Source organism: Halichoeres trimaculatus, unplaced genomic scaffold, assembly GCF_033239565.1.
Source record: "Halichoeres trimaculatus isolate MK-OKI-2021-1 unplaced genomic scaffold, fHalTri1.1 fHalTri1_scaffold_6, whole genome shotgun sequence".
NCBI classification, from domain to species: Eukaryota; Metazoa; Chordata; class Actinopteri; order Labriformes; family Labridae; genus Halichoeres; species Halichoeres trimaculatus.
Genome location: NW_027437184.1, coordinates 13,491,486 through 13,509,548, shown reverse-complemented (window position 1 = coordinate 13,509,548; position 18,063 = coordinate 13,491,486). Strand labels below are relative to the sequence as shown.

The 18,063-nt window shown below is 40.2% G+C and overlaps 1 protein-coding gene across 1 annotated transcript; it reads right to left on the bottom strand.

Moving 5' to 3' along the window:
- Positions 1-9,896: 9,896 nt before the first annotated feature.
- Positions 9,897-12,046, bottom strand: pou4f3 (POU class 4 homeobox 3). The gene is made up of 2 exons (XM_074671422.1): positions 11,835-12,046; positions 9,897-11,497 (listed from the first exon to the last, which is right to left on the bottom strand). The coding sequence occupies exons 1-2, from the start codon at positions 11,955-11,957 to the stop codon at positions 10,556-10,558; spliced, it is 1,065 nt and encodes a 354-aa protein (XP_074527523.1). The 5' UTR covers positions 11,958-12,046; the 3' UTR covers positions 9,897-10,555.
- Between the last annotated feature and the right edge of the window lie 6,017 nt (positions 12,047-18,063).

Genomic DNA, 18,063 nt, shown 5'->3' with positions numbered 1-18,063 from the left:
AAATCACTTTATTAAGTCTTTTAGTGAAATTAGTGGGTCTTTGGCTTTCCTCCCAGCCCACAAAATGTGCTATTTAATGAAAAAACCTGTATTTAGTAGGGCTTGTACAATCCCGACCTAAAACGAGCTGTTTGGATTTGGGGGAATTGCTGATGCCAGCAATTCCCTTTCTTGACCAATCAGGAGCAAGTCTAAACTGATTGGTCCACCGTAGCAGATACCCCGAACCCCCTCCTCACCCACTCCTCTCCCCACTGCGGGAGAGAGGAGTGTGGCTATTTTTCTATTAACGTGGTTAGAGTTCATTTATCAAGGAAATGTGCCAGCTACACTCAGTAAAACTGTGTATGTGTGTGCTAGTCTCTTCACGGCCGACTGCTTTTCCAACTTTGGACAGTACATCAGAGGGCTAGTGAATAGACTGGTCCTGAATCCAGGCGCATTACCAACCATCTGCCAACAAACCTCGGACCCTGGAGATGTGAGTATTTTAAATGCTGTGTGCTGTGGAGCAGATGTAAGAGCTTTTCCTCGTTGCCCCCCCTGTCTCGGTGTTAGCTTCAGGATGCTAACTTTAGCTGCGGTCAGCCTGTTGTTTTAGCCTGTAATGTTATGGTAAATGAGCTTCGCTGTTTTCTCAGCATCGTGCACTCGGAGCTCGTGGCGCAGCTCTCAGTGATACAGAAGAGCAGGGCGGTATCAGCAGTGGCTCATTTACATATGAAGGCCACGCCCACTTAATCAGACCGTTCTGAACAGAGGGGCTATGAGAGCCTGGAAACAATGCTGCTGTGCTTGATTTATTGACTTTTTGGACCAAAACATGTTACTACCATTTCATGAAGACATCAATGATCCATATCAAACTGCAGAAAAGGAGCATAATATGGGACCTTTAAGTGCTTCACACAAGACATTAAGAACCTATTAAAACCTAAAGGATAATCTTTAAAATTAATTTCATTGTTTCCACCCTTGATTCAGAGTGTAGAATTTTCCCAAAGACGTATCATAATACAAAGTACAAATATTGGTATCTTTGTAAGGGATGTTATACCTATTTTTTCTTCACGACCCAGAAGAGCAACCTCTGTTCTCACCTCCAGACTTCTGATTAGTTCTATCATTTATGTTTTATTTTTTACAGTGTATGTGTGTATGTTTTGGGTCATTTTTTCCTTATTATACAGGGCAGCGGAAGAGAGACAGGGAAAGTGGAGAGTAGAGAGTAGGGAAAGATATGCAGCCAACAGTTGAAGGCAAGAGATTAACCTGCAACTGCTGCCCTAACATAGCCCCTCTATATGGAGGCACACACTTAAACTGCCCCCAGAATTACCTTTTGATTTTATGTCCAAAACTGGCTCCTCATCTGATAGTTACAACACCTGAGCCTGCACATGTGTAATTTTCCCTGAGCTTCTGGATGTAAACGCCACCTGCTCTGTCTAAGACTTTCTCCCATAGGATGTCTTCCTGTGTGATAAATAATCTTCTCACGTGTACTTGCCAGCTTAGGTCATTCACCTCTCTTTTGGATTAGTTGAGAACCACACACATAAATCTAGAATTTATGTGTAACGGTAGTTTGGAGAGCAGCTGATTCAGAAAGTCATGTAGATCTGCTTTATCACTCATCTTTGAAAGCAGAGCAAAATAGTTTATTTACAGTGCAGAAACAGTGAGCAGTTTCCCCTTTTTTTGTAAGATTACTATTAAAAAAAGGTGTCAAATCGGTTCAGCCCCCCCCCCCCCCCCCCCCCCCCCCCCCTTATTTCTCTCTATGTTTACTATTTACAAAAACTTAGCATTCTTTTTGTTCCCCTTCAGGTGGTCAGCAGTTGAACATAAACCAGCAACTATAAAATGATACCCAGAGTTGTCAGAGCACTCCTCTGGCCTTTCAGATCAGCTGACGGTTTACTTTCAATAGGACCAGAGGGACTGCACAATAAAAGCATTCTCTTTATTTATGTCTGTGCAGAAATAGCCGTGCAGAAACGTTTAGCAGTTCAAATGATTGCTCAATTATTAATGATAGTGTAAATCATTCAGCCCCCACAGAACTTCTGAAGAACCCTGTTTTTGGTGGAGTGCACTCAGCCAATCAGATGCCTCAGAAAGACATGTATGTTGGCGCTCTGTGCTGGGCTGCGGTGAGCTGCTTCCCTGACTGAGTGAGATGCTCTCACAGAAACATTTCTCACCACTCTTTTCCCCCTCGCCCTGGACAATGTACCAGTCACTCAGTGACTTGATGCAAAGTGAGAGCTATGGGGAGGCTCGCTCATGATGATGGCTGGGTCTCTGTGTGGCTTTCAGCTGTGTGTGTATGTGCGCTACTGAACCGTGGCTCCCTCATTACTAAATAAAGAGAATCACTCTCCTTTTCAACAGAGCTTTTTATAGACGCACTGGAATATTCTCAATACTTTGAGTAACACATCCTCCCATTCTTTTTCTCAAAAAGCTTCAAGGGCTAATTAAACCTTGATTAAATCAAAATTAATGTATCAGAATATATCAGAGGGTCATTACACAAAGTTTAAACTGAAGATAGAAAAGCAGTGATTGAGTTGCAGTGCAATTATATGATACAAATTACTGACCAATCAGCTGAGCTTCTAAAGGGTTTGATGTGAAACAAAATTTCAGCATCATGTATACTAGCTCTTTTAAAGTGCAATATTTTCAGTTTTTATTTGAGAAAAGAAAGAAAATTAATGTGTTTTAGACCTATAACATGCAAAGTTAAAGGGGCTGTGAGGAGTTTGAAAGTGATCTTGAAAAAGTCTCCCTTCGAGAAATATGCCTGATCGTAATCCACACTTTAAAATGAGATTATCAGCGCCAATATTACTGGTTACAGGTTATTTTAAATTGCTACTTCCTAGCTTCTGGGTTGGGTTTACCAGAACCAGATTGATTTACGGCACATCTAGGTCTCTATGACAACCCCATGCCAGCTGACGAATTTTAGCTGTTAGAAGAGATAAACACAGAGATCTGTGTTTTTCTTTACTTCAAACGATTTCTGTGACTAATTTTGTAGTGATGGTGGACACAGGAGCCTAACTGACAGAAAAGGACAGAAGAGCAGGAGAAAGCTAAACAGCAGAGTGATACATGCTAAACTCACATGCAGAAGTCATTCTGCAGTGGTCTGTTCAAACTTGAGAGTCTATCAATAAAATGAAAAGTGAGGTTATGTTAACTCTCTTGGTGGATGACTGGCAGGAAATAGCTAACCAAGATTTAGTAATGTCACACATTACTGACATGTTTTAGAGCACCAGGCTGCCAGCGGTGCTATATATAAACGGCTGCTAAACTACTTACAAACTGACAATGTTGTCTGATGTCACGTAACACTGTGTAACTGTACTGATTTTCCCTTACCCTGGCGTGTTGTATCCAGTAAAAAGTTGTCTTGAACAAAGAAAATGTAGTTGACCCAATCTCCATTTAATTCCAAAAAAACCCCACAGGTCTTGCTAAAAGTAATTTACGACAGTGTGCGGAGACTCCGGGCCACAAGGTGGCGAGGGAGTGCAATTAAAACAGATCCTCCTCATTGCATAGTCTTTAGTTGCATAAAAAGGCCTGCTGTTTGCTTTTTAATAAAAATTAAACTGATGGGAGAAATTGCAGCAATGACAGGAATGAAAAAAAAAAAAAAACATTAGCTGACAGTGATAGTAGTGCACTTGTGCAGGTCAAGAGAGTAGTTTATTTGTGAATTCTACTGAAGAAGATATGACTAAAATTCAACTATCAATAAGTCAAATATTTTAAATGGAAAATTTTGAAAATCAATAAATCTCACCTAAATTTTCTAATCAGTAATCAGCAAACATCTAACAGGGAAAAAAGATTTCTTTTGAGCAGGTAGGAACATTAAGCTGAACCAGACTCATGATGATGATGATGAAAGTTAAAGGAAAACAAATAGACAGAAAACAAGATAAGGACAACTTAGGGCTGTGTTGCCAGTCATACAAGTCAAAATGTCCTCTCCAGGTTGAGCAAGGCCCCAATATAAAGCAAAGGCTTAATCATTTGGCTTTTTTTTTCATACTTTACATTAAAGATGACATCGCAGACATTGCTCAGCCTGAGTAGGGCTCTCGCATGTCAACCTGATAACCATCTTAGACCAGCCTGACATGGAAACTAACTAACAACAGGAAGAGATAAAATGTGTCTGACTCCTCTCTGCTTAGTGTGGTTAGGTTGTCCCTGTTGTTGCTTTTTCTGTAGAAAATATATCTTTGTTGTCATGGAGATTTTACCAGCGTAATAAGTTGGCAAGAAAGGCACAGGATATATCAATATTTGTCAGTCACGGCTGCTAAGCCAAAGCTTGTATGGAGATGCTTGCAAATATGAAAATAAATCAACCTATGGCAACATGTTCTGACCTATTCACCCATAATGCTTTGCTCTTCTATCCATACTGATTCAGCAGGTATGCAATTCATCTTAAATAAAACAATTCACGACAGTAGATCGAGAGCTTATCAGCTGTCGTTAACTGAAATCTTAATAGGTGAATAAAAAGCCAATCTGATCTAGATAGCTCTTTGTATTTAGTGTTTCTTGATAAATATCCTTCTCCTATGTCGTGTGCACACAGACGCACACTGTCAGCACCCGCTGCCTCTGCTGCTTCTTATTGTGTTCCTGGTCTCTTAGCCTCGGGGCTGTCTTCAGGGCCTGGGGCCAGTGGGAGCAGGAGAGGGGAGGAGGGCGGGTGGCTGCATCTGCCAGGGGACCTCCTTCAGGGGCCCCACAGTGGCGTGGCTCGGTTTTCATGTCTGTCTTCAAAAGCAAAGTCCCGTGGAGGCAGAGAGAGAGAAACAGAGAGATGGAGCTGCCATCATTTCCCATGTGCCCTCAGTCAGTGTTCAGGTCTTGGGGTGGCAGTGTGTCAACACTAAGCTGCTTTTCATTTCCTTGTTTACATGTTTGTTCTTTACCCTCAAGGCTAGGCTATCAGATCTGCAGAATCTACAAGGTACCATCAAAAGAAATGCTTTCATCCAGTGTTGTAATGTGGCATGTATTCTTTAATTTCACCTCTCCTTCTCTGTTTGTAGAAGGATTATTGATTATCCTGGCCTAACAAAAAACTTCTCTTCAACGGGAAGACACATTCGGCAGAACAAGACTCAGTGCCATCACTCCAAAGCTGCACTAGGTTGGGGAGAGACAGAAGTAGGCGGCAGCAGTTGCAGCTCTTTTTATGGTGTTGGCAGGTAACTGATAAAAGCAAGCTTGAAGCTCTCTAAAGGCCTGATATGGACTGTTTTATATCCAGTTCGTCCCCTCACCATTACAGAGCAGGCATAGTCATGAGCTCATTGATAGGTGGTGTCAGTGGACATGGATCTGGAGTAGATGATGTCTCTCCTGTGCAGGAAGATGTAGACTCCTCTTACCTCCTCTCCTCTCCTCTGGGTGCTCCTGCTGTCACCCAAGTTTAGCATCAGACTGTCTGAGGCCGGCAGGGACGCACTCACCTTGACATGATCAACTTGGAAATGAAAAGAGCTGAATTCAGACAGTCACAGTGACAGATGTGTCATCATCAGGGATGTAGTCTTTCTTTCTTTCTTTCTTTCTTTCTTTCTTTCTTTCTTTCTTTCTTTCTTTCTTTCTTTCTTTCTTTCAAACAAATCATCTTTATTTATTTCTATCACTCACATGTTTTTGTTTTTCCGTTCTGTAATTGCCTCATTTCTTTTTTAAACTTTATTTTCACCCTTTTCTCACATTTAGTTTGACCTTCTTTTACATTGTTCTCCCTTTTTTGTTCTTTTTCCTTCTTTTTCTTTGTACTTTCTCTCTTATCTGGTCTTCCATCCATTCCATTCTCTTCTTTAATCTTCTCTTTTCTGTATTTAAACTTTCATCCTGTCTGTTTTCTTTCTTTAAATCCTTCTCCCTCTCTTTATTCTTATTTCAACTCTTTCTTTCATACTCGTTTATTTCTTCTCATCATCATTCCTCCAGTCCCCCCTTTCTTTCTTTAATCTCATCTTCTATCTCCTTTTTTGTCTCTCATTCTACATTTCACATCCCATCTTCTGTCAGTTAAAATCAGTATCTTTTCCTGTCTTATTTCCTGAATAATTTGCTTAATCTTTCTCCCTTTAATAACCCCTACCTTCTCCTGTCTCCTTCCTTCCTTCCTCCCTATGTCCTCCATGGCTCTCTCCTCACTACAAGCACATTTTCTTGGAAAGGATTATGATGTTCAGCAGACTGTGTGGTGATCGTACGTTCATATACTCTAATCTGACTTTGTGTGCAGACCTGGACCCGACCGGCTAAGTGCTTTGTAGAAAAAAAATCACGCCACAGTGAGTTATTTCTGGCTGGGTTCATCTTATTTCTCTGGGCACTTTGATAATGGAGAGGACTTGAATAATGAATAGGGTGTATAATACTGTTGTTCAGGCTCGCTGAATGAATTAAACAAGTGCATATAAGTGAGTTTTATGAGAGTGTCCCTAATATAGAGCCCTGCTGCACTCCCTTGTTGTGCGCTAAAGTCCACGCTCTTATTTTGTAATTTTAGATTGAAACTCAAATTTCAACTTGAACTGTAGCAAAAGTACTTTGATACAATGAAAGAGTGTTTCCATTTTTTGAGTATTTGCTTCACATTTTCTCATCTCTTTTTGTATGTGTGAGTGTGTGAGAGCGTGTGTGTCTGCACATCTCTATCGTCTCTACATAATGAATGATGTGTTAGTTTGCAGACGGCTAGACCTCATACACACAGACTGTGGATTTGTCTCCATCACAGGCTCTCTGTAGAGCTGATGCTTTGTAAAGCAGGGGGTTAGGGATTGTGATATTTATCAACAGTGAAGGTTTTTTTGGTGATACATTTTTTATTTTCATTGGTTCATTTGCTCACAGATGAGTAAAAGTAACACATTTTACAGTCAACTATCTGGGTAGTAGTTCAGAGTGCAGTAAGGGAAAGTGACAAAATAGTGAGAATGACTAGAACACTTCTCTAACTTTGAACACATGTAACCATTTGAATAAGTTTTTTGTAATTTTGATGTATTTATTTTTATATAAAAAAGAAAATCATGTTACTTCATAAGATTCACGTGGCAGTCTAAACCTCCACCACAATTTGTTTGCAACAATTGAGATGACAGAAGCACAAGAAGCTTCACTTTTTAAATTTAAGATTCTTTTTGTTAAAACATTTCTTGATTATCTCATCACAGTTACTTTGAATGCTTTTCCTGCTCATCAACAATTCACACGGCAGAATTTAAAGATTAGTAAAAAACAGCCACAGATGGACCTCATCCTGTTGCTACACTGTCTAAAAGACATCCATCATTCTGCTTCAGGTTTCCATAGGGTAAAACAATCCTGCTGTGTGCGTGCACGCAGTGTGTAGTTTGTGGAGTGCCCAGGTATGTGTGTGGAGACAGGGCAGCAGCAGCAGGTCAGTCCTGAGCTGGTTTGGCTTGTGATGATAATAGAAGGTGACTAATAGAGAGTGCAGATGAAGCTGTCTCCCATCGCTCTGGTCACATTCTCATTTGTTGCTGCTGGCGGTGGATGAATAATTGAGAGAGTGGTGTTTGGGGCTTCCACCCCTCCCCTAACATTCCCTCACTTCTGAGGATGACAGCTACCCTGTGTGTGTGTGTGTGTGTGTGTTCGTGTGTGTGTGTGTGTGTGTGTGTGTGTGTGTGTGTGTGTGTGTTCGTGTGTGTGTGTGTGTGTGTGTGTGTGTGTGTGTGTGTGTGCGCATTCTTCTGCAATTAAACAGAGCTTTCATCCTCATTCTGTCAAAAATGTTTTTTTTTTCTCTGCATGAGAACATCTCAAGCAAACACACACTCGTCCTCTTTCTATTACACTCATCTCTGTTTATTTGTACTTTATTTTTAATGTGTCTTTGCTCAAAGCTTAAAAAAAAATCACGTTTTTTTTTCCTGTGTTGTGCTGTATGATTTCCGATAATTTTATAAATTAATTTTAGTTTTAATTAATTTTTAAGTTTTTTCTTTCCTCTTTCCTTTTTTCAAAAACGAGCCTTCGTGGTTAAAACGATGCCCATATTGTGTATTATTGCATGAGAAAATGCAATTTACCTTTGAGCTGCTCTTAAATAATTGAGATGGCCTCAGTCGCCACATGCCGCGAACGCTCGCGCGCCTTCAGCTCAACTTACCACACAGCGAGCAGCCACGTTATGATATCAATACGGGTATTACAAAGATCAATTATTCACGGAGCGGCAGAGGAGGAGCTCCTTTTTTAACCTCGCATTTACGTCACAAACTCCTCACACAGCGTAGAATAGGAGGCCTTTGTTGAACTCTATTCCCCCTCCTAGAGATTATTTTTATTCATTTTTGACAAAAAAAAATAAAAATAAATAGACTAAATAAATACTTTCAAGACACTGCAATAAAATGCTCCCCCTGTAGCCTATTGTGGAAAAAGGTGACTCGGTTTAAATAAAGATTATTTCTCCCTTGGCAAACAGAGAGAAGGGAGAGAAAGCTCTTCAACGCCATAAATTATAGACTATGATTAATCACCCTACAACATCAAAGAGAATATTAATAAGAGTCACAAATGTTTCCGTTAATTACAAATTATTGATCTCCCGTGCGTGCAACTCACCGAACGTCTCTCCGGGTAAAGTCCATAACCACAAGTTTCAAATATGGTGTTACACTATATTGTTTCTTTATCACTTTTTCTTTTTCTTTTCTTTTTTTTTTTACGCAGAATTAAACATGAGCTTTTCTGGAAATAATGTCAAAATTGTCACAAGAAATTGTTTTTAAAAACAAGAAGAAATAGGTCAAAGTCTTTGTTACTTTAAAAGGACTGAAATTACAATGAAAATGGCCTCGTGTTGCTAATATTACAACAGCATCGTTAGTGTTAATTGGTTATTTAAAAAGACTCGTTCGTGGTTTTTGGTCTTAAGATAAAATAAATAAATAGACTGAGAGAAAGAAATATAGCCTACATACTGAGTCAAACGATAAAATTATAAAGACTTGTTTTTTTTTTTTTTTTATTATTATTATTTTTGGTTATTTTAATTCCCCCTCGTTGTAGCTTATATCCTTATATCCGGCTCTTCTCTCCCCAGAGTCAGCACTTAGCTTTCTCCTCCCAGCTCCCACACATTACTACGTTTTATACCAATATATAATTAATATTGCATCGTCATTACTTAATAATTTTAAAGCCTATGCAAGCGCGACATAACCCCAGTGACACGAGGACATCCATAATTCAAAGAGCACTAATTAGCGAGGAAGGGGCCGTTAGCATAGCGAGGGGAGGACGCGCGTGCCGCGTTTCCACGGTGTGAAAACTACTGTGAAAGGGGGCCTTTCCATTTCCTTAGCGCTTATATCATGTTAAACAATACATTTTTAATCCCAACAGAGGTTCAGGGATTTATAAATAAAACAAGTGAGCGAGTTACTGGGAAACAAAGATTCTAACACCAAATAGTGCAATTCAGGATGAAGCTCATTCCACGTTGATTTCACATTTTGTAACCTTTAAAATAAAACCCATTGCTTAACACTTGAAATTTTGCTGCCTCGTGATTTATAAATTTGAAAGCTCAAAAAATAAACTCGCTTTTTCAGAGTAATTGTACAAAATAACCAATAATTTATTAAGTTTAACTCCACACATTATTTTCAAGTGAAACCAAGAGTGAGAAAAAGCTAATAAGGTGATTTAGGGCTATATAATGTATATATCTGCGCTATATGAACATATAGCTCACCTGTAATACTCCAAAACACGTTCACATCAAAATACTAAAATATAGCAGCAGCCAAAGCAACACGGAGGTGCCTCATATAATATGACGGTGTCATTTCGTTTTTAAATAATTCAAGATAAACAGATTCAGTGGGTTTTACCTTGTGAAAGCGTAATAATTCATATTTGTGCGTACATGACTACCACACAGTTCACTAAACAGGGAATGAGGATGCAAAAAAAGTGTTGAATTCACATTATAGTTGAAAAATTGGTGGGGAAAAATAAAGGTCAGTTAGTGATGTGGAGATTAAAATCTGTCATCTCACAAAAACAAAAGATAAATAAAATACACTTTTCTTTTTCCAGCCTCAGTTTAACACCGCAGACCAACAGCCCGCAGAGAAGGCCGTTTATAATCCATTTTTAAAAAGTGAGTTAATATCCCTGAATGTGACAAAACTGCCAGGGTGGAAAGTTCATATTCAGTGTGTGCAACATATTGAAGCAACAACGTCAAAATCAGCGTCCTCACAGATCAATACAACCATTTATCAGTCCAATATTGATGACAAAACCTGTAAGAAAAAATGTGCAACAAGGAAAAGTGAGTGACAGGGACTGAAATATCGAAAAAGTCCTTTGCAGATAATCCCAGACGACACGTGAAAAGCTGTTGATAATCCCTGTTAGTTAGGCTACTTAGGCTATTATTAATCACTCGATCAAAAATGTAGTAGGCTATTTTATTCATGAAGATGTGTGAAAGTCAGTGCACCGCGGAGTATTTCATTCGTTTCTGTTTCTGCCGCTGGTTACAAAACCACACTCGAACCACGTTCTTTTTCAGGTCCAGTTTCTCCGCGATGGCCGCGATTTTTTCCGAAGAGGGCCGCGGCTGGATAGCAAAGTACGCCTCCAAAGAGCGCTTCTCCGGTGCGGCTATGGAGGTGCGCTTTCGTTTCCTCTCGCTCCCGTTGAAAAGGTCCGGCTTGCTGCTCTTCTCCCGATACGCAGCCTCAGCCTCTTCCAGCCAGGCCTGCAGAACCGGCTTCAGTGCGATCATGTTGTTGTGCGACAGAGTAAGGGACTCAAACCTACAGATAGTGCTCTGGCTCAAGGACCCCACTCCTGGTATTTTGAGGTTGGCGAGCGCAGACCCGACGTCCGCCTGGGTCACTCCGAGTTTGATCCTCCTCTGCTTGAAGCGCTCAGCGAAGGCTTCCAGCTCCCGGGGATCAGACTCCACGTCGTTCACGCACGCCATTCCACCGTGCACGGAAAGCGAGTGAGGGTGTGCCATGGTGGCCATCGCCTGGTGCAGTTGCCCCATGGTCTGCAGGTGGTGGTGGGAAACCTGGTGGTGGTGCGCCTGTGTGGTCATCCCAGGTGGCTCCGGAGCGCCCATCCCGGTCACGGCCAGGCTGGAGGAGAGATGATCCAAGAGGTCCCCGGCCTCCAGGGTCTGTCCGAGGTGGTGATGGTGGTGATGATGGTGGGAGGCGATGGTGGAGGGGACGTGGGAGATGGGCACGGTGGTGGAGGAAGAGGAGGAGGCTGAGGTGCAGGCAACACTGCTCATGGTATGGTAAGTCACGTCTGGTTTGAACGGGTGACTCTTGCCGTGAGAGACAATGCTGTCAGCAGCCGCCAGAGCCTCTGCCCGTGCCAGCAGGCTCTCATCAAAGCCTCCAAATATATTGCCCTGCAGCTGCAAGCAAGAGTGCGCATACTGGAGTCAGTGGGGAATTCTGTCAGGCAGCGCTCAGGATCTAAAAAACATTTTCCAAAGGCAACAGCGCCGAGGAGAGGAGAGAACCCTCCTCAAAGCGCAGGTCATAAAAATTAATATGAAAGCAAGAGCATTGCTCGAATAGACATGTGGATGAGAGAGGGGAGAGGAGGAAGGGAGGGGGTGTTGGGAGGGGGAGAGGGGGGAAACAGAAGGGAGAAAGAGGGAAAGGATAGAACAAAGTCCTGTCAAATCAACTTTACAGACATTTTCCTGTGTGATATTTCCCCTCCACTCTCCCCCGACCTCAACGTACCTGTGGGCCGGGCAGACAGACTCTGCGCATGCCCTCCGAGCCTGAGTGCAGGCCGGGATATTTGGGCGGCTCGTGCAGGGCCGGGTGCATGGAGAAATGCTGCTTGCCGTTCATGGTCATCATCCTCCTCCCTGCAAGCAGCTCGCGAGCAGTGTGGCCCCTGACATTAAGAGCCGGCCGGGTGAAGCGGACACACAGATACAGAGCCCCTGAGCTCTCCTTCACCAGACTGAGCTGTTAACATTGGGCAGAGCCTCCCGGCATCCCTCTCGTCCCCCGTTCCCCCTCCTCCCCCACCTCCTCCTTTTCTTTCAGTCTTCCTCCTCCTCCTCTTCCCTCCCTCCTCCGGTTCTCTGCTCAGCTTACAAGTTGCAAAATGTTGTCTTTTGTGTGCAAGAGTCTGATAAACCTGTCTGTATCACTAAATCACTTTATTTCATTTCATATATTTGCTTTCTTTTCCATTTTTCCAAGTGTTCATTGCAATTATTTTTGTCCTTGAAATCTAAGAGATTAGAGGACAAGGGTGAGTTTGTCCTTATTTCAGCACCATGGACAGCGCAGCACGGCATGCAAAGGGGATGGGAAGAGGAAAAAAACGACATAAAAATGAAAAATAAAGACATAAAGAAGAGTAGACAGATTTTAGAAAATGAAGAAAGCAAAGAAGGAAAGGGGGAGGAAAATACCATACAAAAGAAAGAAGAATCTAAGGAGGGAAAAGGAAAGGAGTCTGAAAGGAGAGAAAGTAAGGGAGGAAGAAGGATGGTAAGAAAGAGAATGACTAAAAGAATGAAGAAGGAAGCGAGATAGAAAGAAATCGAAAAGAATGAAAGAAGAAAGATTATCGGGCATGTTAAAGAGAGGGAGATGAAAACAGGAAGAAAAGAAGATGATGACATGTTGATAAACAAATGAAATAGTAAAAGAGAGGAGGGGCATAATGTGAAGAAGAATTATGCAAGCAAAAAAGATGGTAAACAAAGAAAGAAGGACAAATTAAAGAAAGAAAGGGAGAAAAAAGATAAAGGATAGATAGATAGATAGATAGATAGATAGATAGATAGATAGATAGATAGATAGATAGATAGATAGATAGATAGATAGATAGATAGATAGATAGATAGATAGATAGATAGATAGATAGATGATAGATAGATAGATAGATAGATAGATAGATAGATAGATAGATAGATAGATAGATAGATAGTGTGCTACATTCTTTTGACAACATGAAACCTGTAGATGACTGACACAGGTGTCTCACCCTCCTCTCCCCCCGTGTGAACACCTTTCCTCGGAGCAGCATACACTCGTCTCAGGTGGCTGCCTGGTTTGAACTCACCATGCTGCGGCGAACAGGTCGAAAGAGGAGCCGAGGCGGGCAGGGCCCGAACGATGACACAGCAGGTCCACTTGATCCTGCAGGCCGCCTCTCTGGTTCCCCAGACTGTGAATAATTCAGCAGCACGATGGCAGGCATCCATTACCATGTTGGCATGTTCTCATTCATTACGCAGATTAAAACTGGCCAAGGTATTTTTCTCACCAGGTGAACCTGTTGCATGCTGGGATACAGACTTTAAAAGCTGCTGATAATGGAATACAAAGATTAATGGGGTTTGCATTAAAATAACCACATATAAGTAAATTAAAAATACAAAGATTAAAAAGAGAAACTATTATGAGCATTTTGATTCCAAATTTAAATTTTATTTTCAGAGTTTTGACTTAAAACTCAGGGAACCTCCATGTTAAATGTGACCATATAACACACTGAGGTGTCAGTTCCACATGTAAGAAAGCTGTACGGGATCCCAGTGTGTCCCTTTTCTCACCCTCACATCACTCTTCCCAAGCCTCTTCCTTAATAGCTGTTATAGCAAGGCTCATTCATATTTCAGTGGTCATTGTTGTCATCTCTGTGCTTCTCATATCCTAACGATTGTTTCTGACATGTTCTATTGAGGGGGCTGTCATATTTGTACCATCTGGTCTACTCACACTATGCTAGATGACTGAACTTTTCTGTCCCAGTATTCACCCCTTTGTCCACTGTTTCACTTTGCATAGTTCAGTTTAACACAGTATTTTATAAACATTGTGATTGAAGTAGTTTGATGTTTCTTTTTTAAATCTGCCCATCTTTACTTTTTTTTTTGTCTGAATCAGCTGTAATAAATGCCAAGAAACCCAGCTATCCATTCGTGACACTCCTGATCTCTGATAATCAAAACTGTTCAAAGGACATGAACTCCTATTTTCCCATAACAGCAAATACCTTGACCCTGAGAAAAGGGCAAAGAGGAACTGTAGTATTTCATAGAAGTGTATTTCCCACTATAATCAAATGAATCCATCTCCTTCTTTGTCAGTTATTTCTTTGACATATATATATATATATATATATATATATATATATATATATATATATATATATATATATATATATATATATATATATATATATATATATATACATATTATTTAGAAGTTAATATTTAATGGTATCATCTGACTTCCATAGAACCCCATGCTACTACACCTCCGTCATTGTGGCTCCTGCAGGAGCAGTGCACTGCTCAGGCTCCTGTTTGAAATCTCTTCCCCTGGGAAGAGAAGAAAGTCCCTGAATTAAACTGAACAGACTCTGAGTGTTTTAACTTGACTTCCTAAAAAAAGAAACTGTCATGCATTATTCAGTGATGTTTTAACATGTTGTAGTTGTTTGGGGACGTAATTAAACAGAGCATCAGAAGTCCTCCCTCTGAGGCTATTTGGTGGGATTTTATTTGGGAAACAGGTCTGTGGGTAATGATTGGGTCATGCTCCTTTATCAGCTGGTAAAAGAGGTGTTGTGTAAGTATATTTATTTTCTAGTTACATTCCTTCATTCAAGTTTATAATTGTGCTCTTTTCCCCACAGAGATTTTCAGTCTGATACCAAATCCCCCATCAACAAAAAATCTCTAACTGTGAAAAACGGACCTTGTAGCTTCTACAGTTCCTGCATTTCAACAGTTTGCTGGTCACTAGCACATTGTGGCATAGCACATAGCACCCAACTGTAAACAGCTGCTTTCATTGTTGCTTTTCATCCTGCTTGGTTGTTTAAGTATATTAGGGAGCCACATATCTGCAGATGAAAAAAGAAAACTGGCACCTTATTTCACAATTAACTTTGAACAAGATAATATGTTATGGCCTCACAAAAGGAAATTTAACTTTTAACTTCCCTTGTCAAAATTTGACCTCACATGTGTTTTTCTCCCTCAAGAAGCAAACCTTAATGGCATTGTGTTTTTTGTTTTAGGATGCACACTGTCACTCTAGCACCCCTCTCGCTGTTTTACATTATTTACAACTCAAAAGCACCAGTTTTATTCACACAGGAGACCCTTATTTCAGCCTCTGTATGCTTTGTTTAGTTTTATATAGACATGGGAAGTTCATCCCATGACCAATATATTGTGACATAGTGGCTCTGATAGGATCTTTGGTATGCGTAGGATATGTATCAATAAGTAATAATGAGATACAAAGGTCATTTCAGCTGCATCAAGACTTGACAGGGTATGTCGCAAATTTGCGACAACAGGCATCAAGGGGTTAAAGGGGGGGGTGAAGAGACCAACTCCACAAACATCCTTCTCTCTGACTGGCCAGCTCTTTGGAAATTTGTTGAGGCGAAGCTATGGGCCGACCTTAGTGTTTGAGGCTTTCCTCTCTGATGACTCATGAATCAGTTAGGAAATCCTGATAAGATGACCTCACCATTTCAACAAGTCTCGTACACATCTTGTGCTATTTTTAGAGCCCAGCAGCTTAAAGATAACAGGATACAACATATGGATATGTAGTGGTTTAAAAGTCTGCACACATTCAGTAAGGACACCCATCAGAGTTGCTTTATATTCAAATCTAAATTATAGAAAATAAAAATTGTCCCTCTTTAGAAAATACTTAGCTGCACTATCCCTTAATAAAACATGAATTTATGTGATGTAAAAATCTTAACCATACTCACCTGCATTTTTAGTGAAGCTATCTTCAGACCACTCTCCTCTGTGCCATGTATGAATGGATACTAAAATTCCCCGAGAGCACCCCTTTACCTTCTTATCTAAACATTGTTCACACACCCATGTCAATTCACACCTGTGAGATTAAAAAATACAGACTGCATCTATTTTAGAAACTGTCATAACAATGATGTGATGTATGATATCTTAGGGGTTATTCCTGACAACTCATCTGCAAACTAATAATCTTAACCCGCCAAACCATGCAAATACAAAGGAGACCACACCAGAGTTTAAGGTTATATTTTCTGGAATGCTTTTGCTTGCTTTTTTCCCCTTGCCAATGTGAATCTTTTTTTTTTCTCTGTCAATGTTTTTTCTTTAACTCAAAATATTTTTTTTCTTTTCTCTCCAAGATCCAAATCCAATTGTTATTTTTTTTGTTTTCTTTCTTTTTTTTCTTCCTCTGATGGTTTTACAAGCACCCATTCCTCCATCTTTATTGGCAAAAGCAAACATGCTAGTAAATTAGAAATCCATTTTTTACAAACAAAATACATGAAGAAAATACATCCACATCCTGCAAATATAAACAGTAACAAATCCAAAACTATTATTCAATAAACATTTTACATTTTTGTACACCATCATGTGATAGTAGCAGACAGGAGATAGTACAAAAGTGGAGGAGAGACCTTCCCTGAAAAACTGCCAGTGAGCTCGTTGAGAGAACAAATTTCATGAGTGAATCATTTCAAAGCACAGAATGCTGATGGGGGGAAAATAGCTAATTTTCTGTGACCTTTGAGTACCTTTTTGAAGCAGAGACCAGATCGTGAACATAAACTTTTAAAGGGAGAATGAGGTCACTGGCAGTGTGCTTCATCAGTCATCAGTCGTCAGCGAGATATGCAGAGAACTACCAACATTTCAGGTGGGAGGAAATCACATCAAGGGTTCAAACACTTCCATATCTTTTAACCAGTGTTGGAACTTTTGTATTGGTGACTGAATTCAAGTGCAGGCAGAAATCTGCATGCATACAACATGCAGATTTCTACATGCATGTTTGTATCAGTGGGTTACCAGATATGATCAGCTTAGTTATGATAACTATTAATCAAACAACACTTTATTAGACTGAGTGTAAACAAAGTTACTGGTTTTGGGAAGAGAATTTGAGTTAAAAAAATGAAGTGCAAAGTTTAATTAATCTGATTTCTCCCACCTTAGGAATTCTAAAATACAGTAAATTCATAGAAGGCAAAAAACTAAAAAAATAAAGGATGAAGAAATGTTTGTCACGAAAGGCGCACAATAAAGGAGTCCTGTCGGTCACCAAATGCAGGTAACACTGTACCAATGCACAGACTGTCCTGTGAATTGCATGACTCATAAAGAGTGTTTTCCATCACTTTGAGCAGCTCTGATAGTTTCTTTGAAAGAATTGTGCCCCTAACATGACAAATCGAGCATGTGGAGAAAACAAGTAAAAATCTTGTGAAAAAGCGAGAGATGCAGGGCACCCTTGCTTTACCTTTCCTATCTGACCAAACTTAGCCATTTTATGTAAAATGGCAGAAAAAAAAATTCACAAAAAAACAAAATTAACAGAGTAATCAACACAACAGTAATTTCTCTTTCAAGAATTTACAAAATTTACAAAAGTAAATCACAAATCTTGTAAAAATTCAGCCATCTGCTGATTGTATAAGGCAAAGAAATTATACTCATATATATTAAAATCAACTGTTCAGTATTACATTCAAACACCTGTCTTTAGATCTCACATTTCTGAAATGGGTGACCTGATCCTTGTCCTTGACAGAATGACACAAGTGAAAAATGTTCACACTCTAAGAAAATGTAAAACACCTGTTGAGGTGTTTTTATTTACAGAGTGGCACAGGACATTTAGTGAGCAACAAATCACAAGCGGGAAAATTCAAAACCTCCTACAAGACTGTATGTGACATGCATGGATGCTGCCATTTGTAAACAAACTTGAATATTTCTATTGCACTGGTATCCTTTTGCACCTGCCTGGGCTCTAATATGGTCAGGGTACAGTGTTAGAGGTGACCCTCTTAATTTAGGAACATGCGTAATCTTTCATGTATTCATGCCTGGACAGAGACTGTCAAATCTATTTAGGTACTTCACCATTTTGGGTTCACTTATACTGAAACAAACTTTGTGAGAAATGT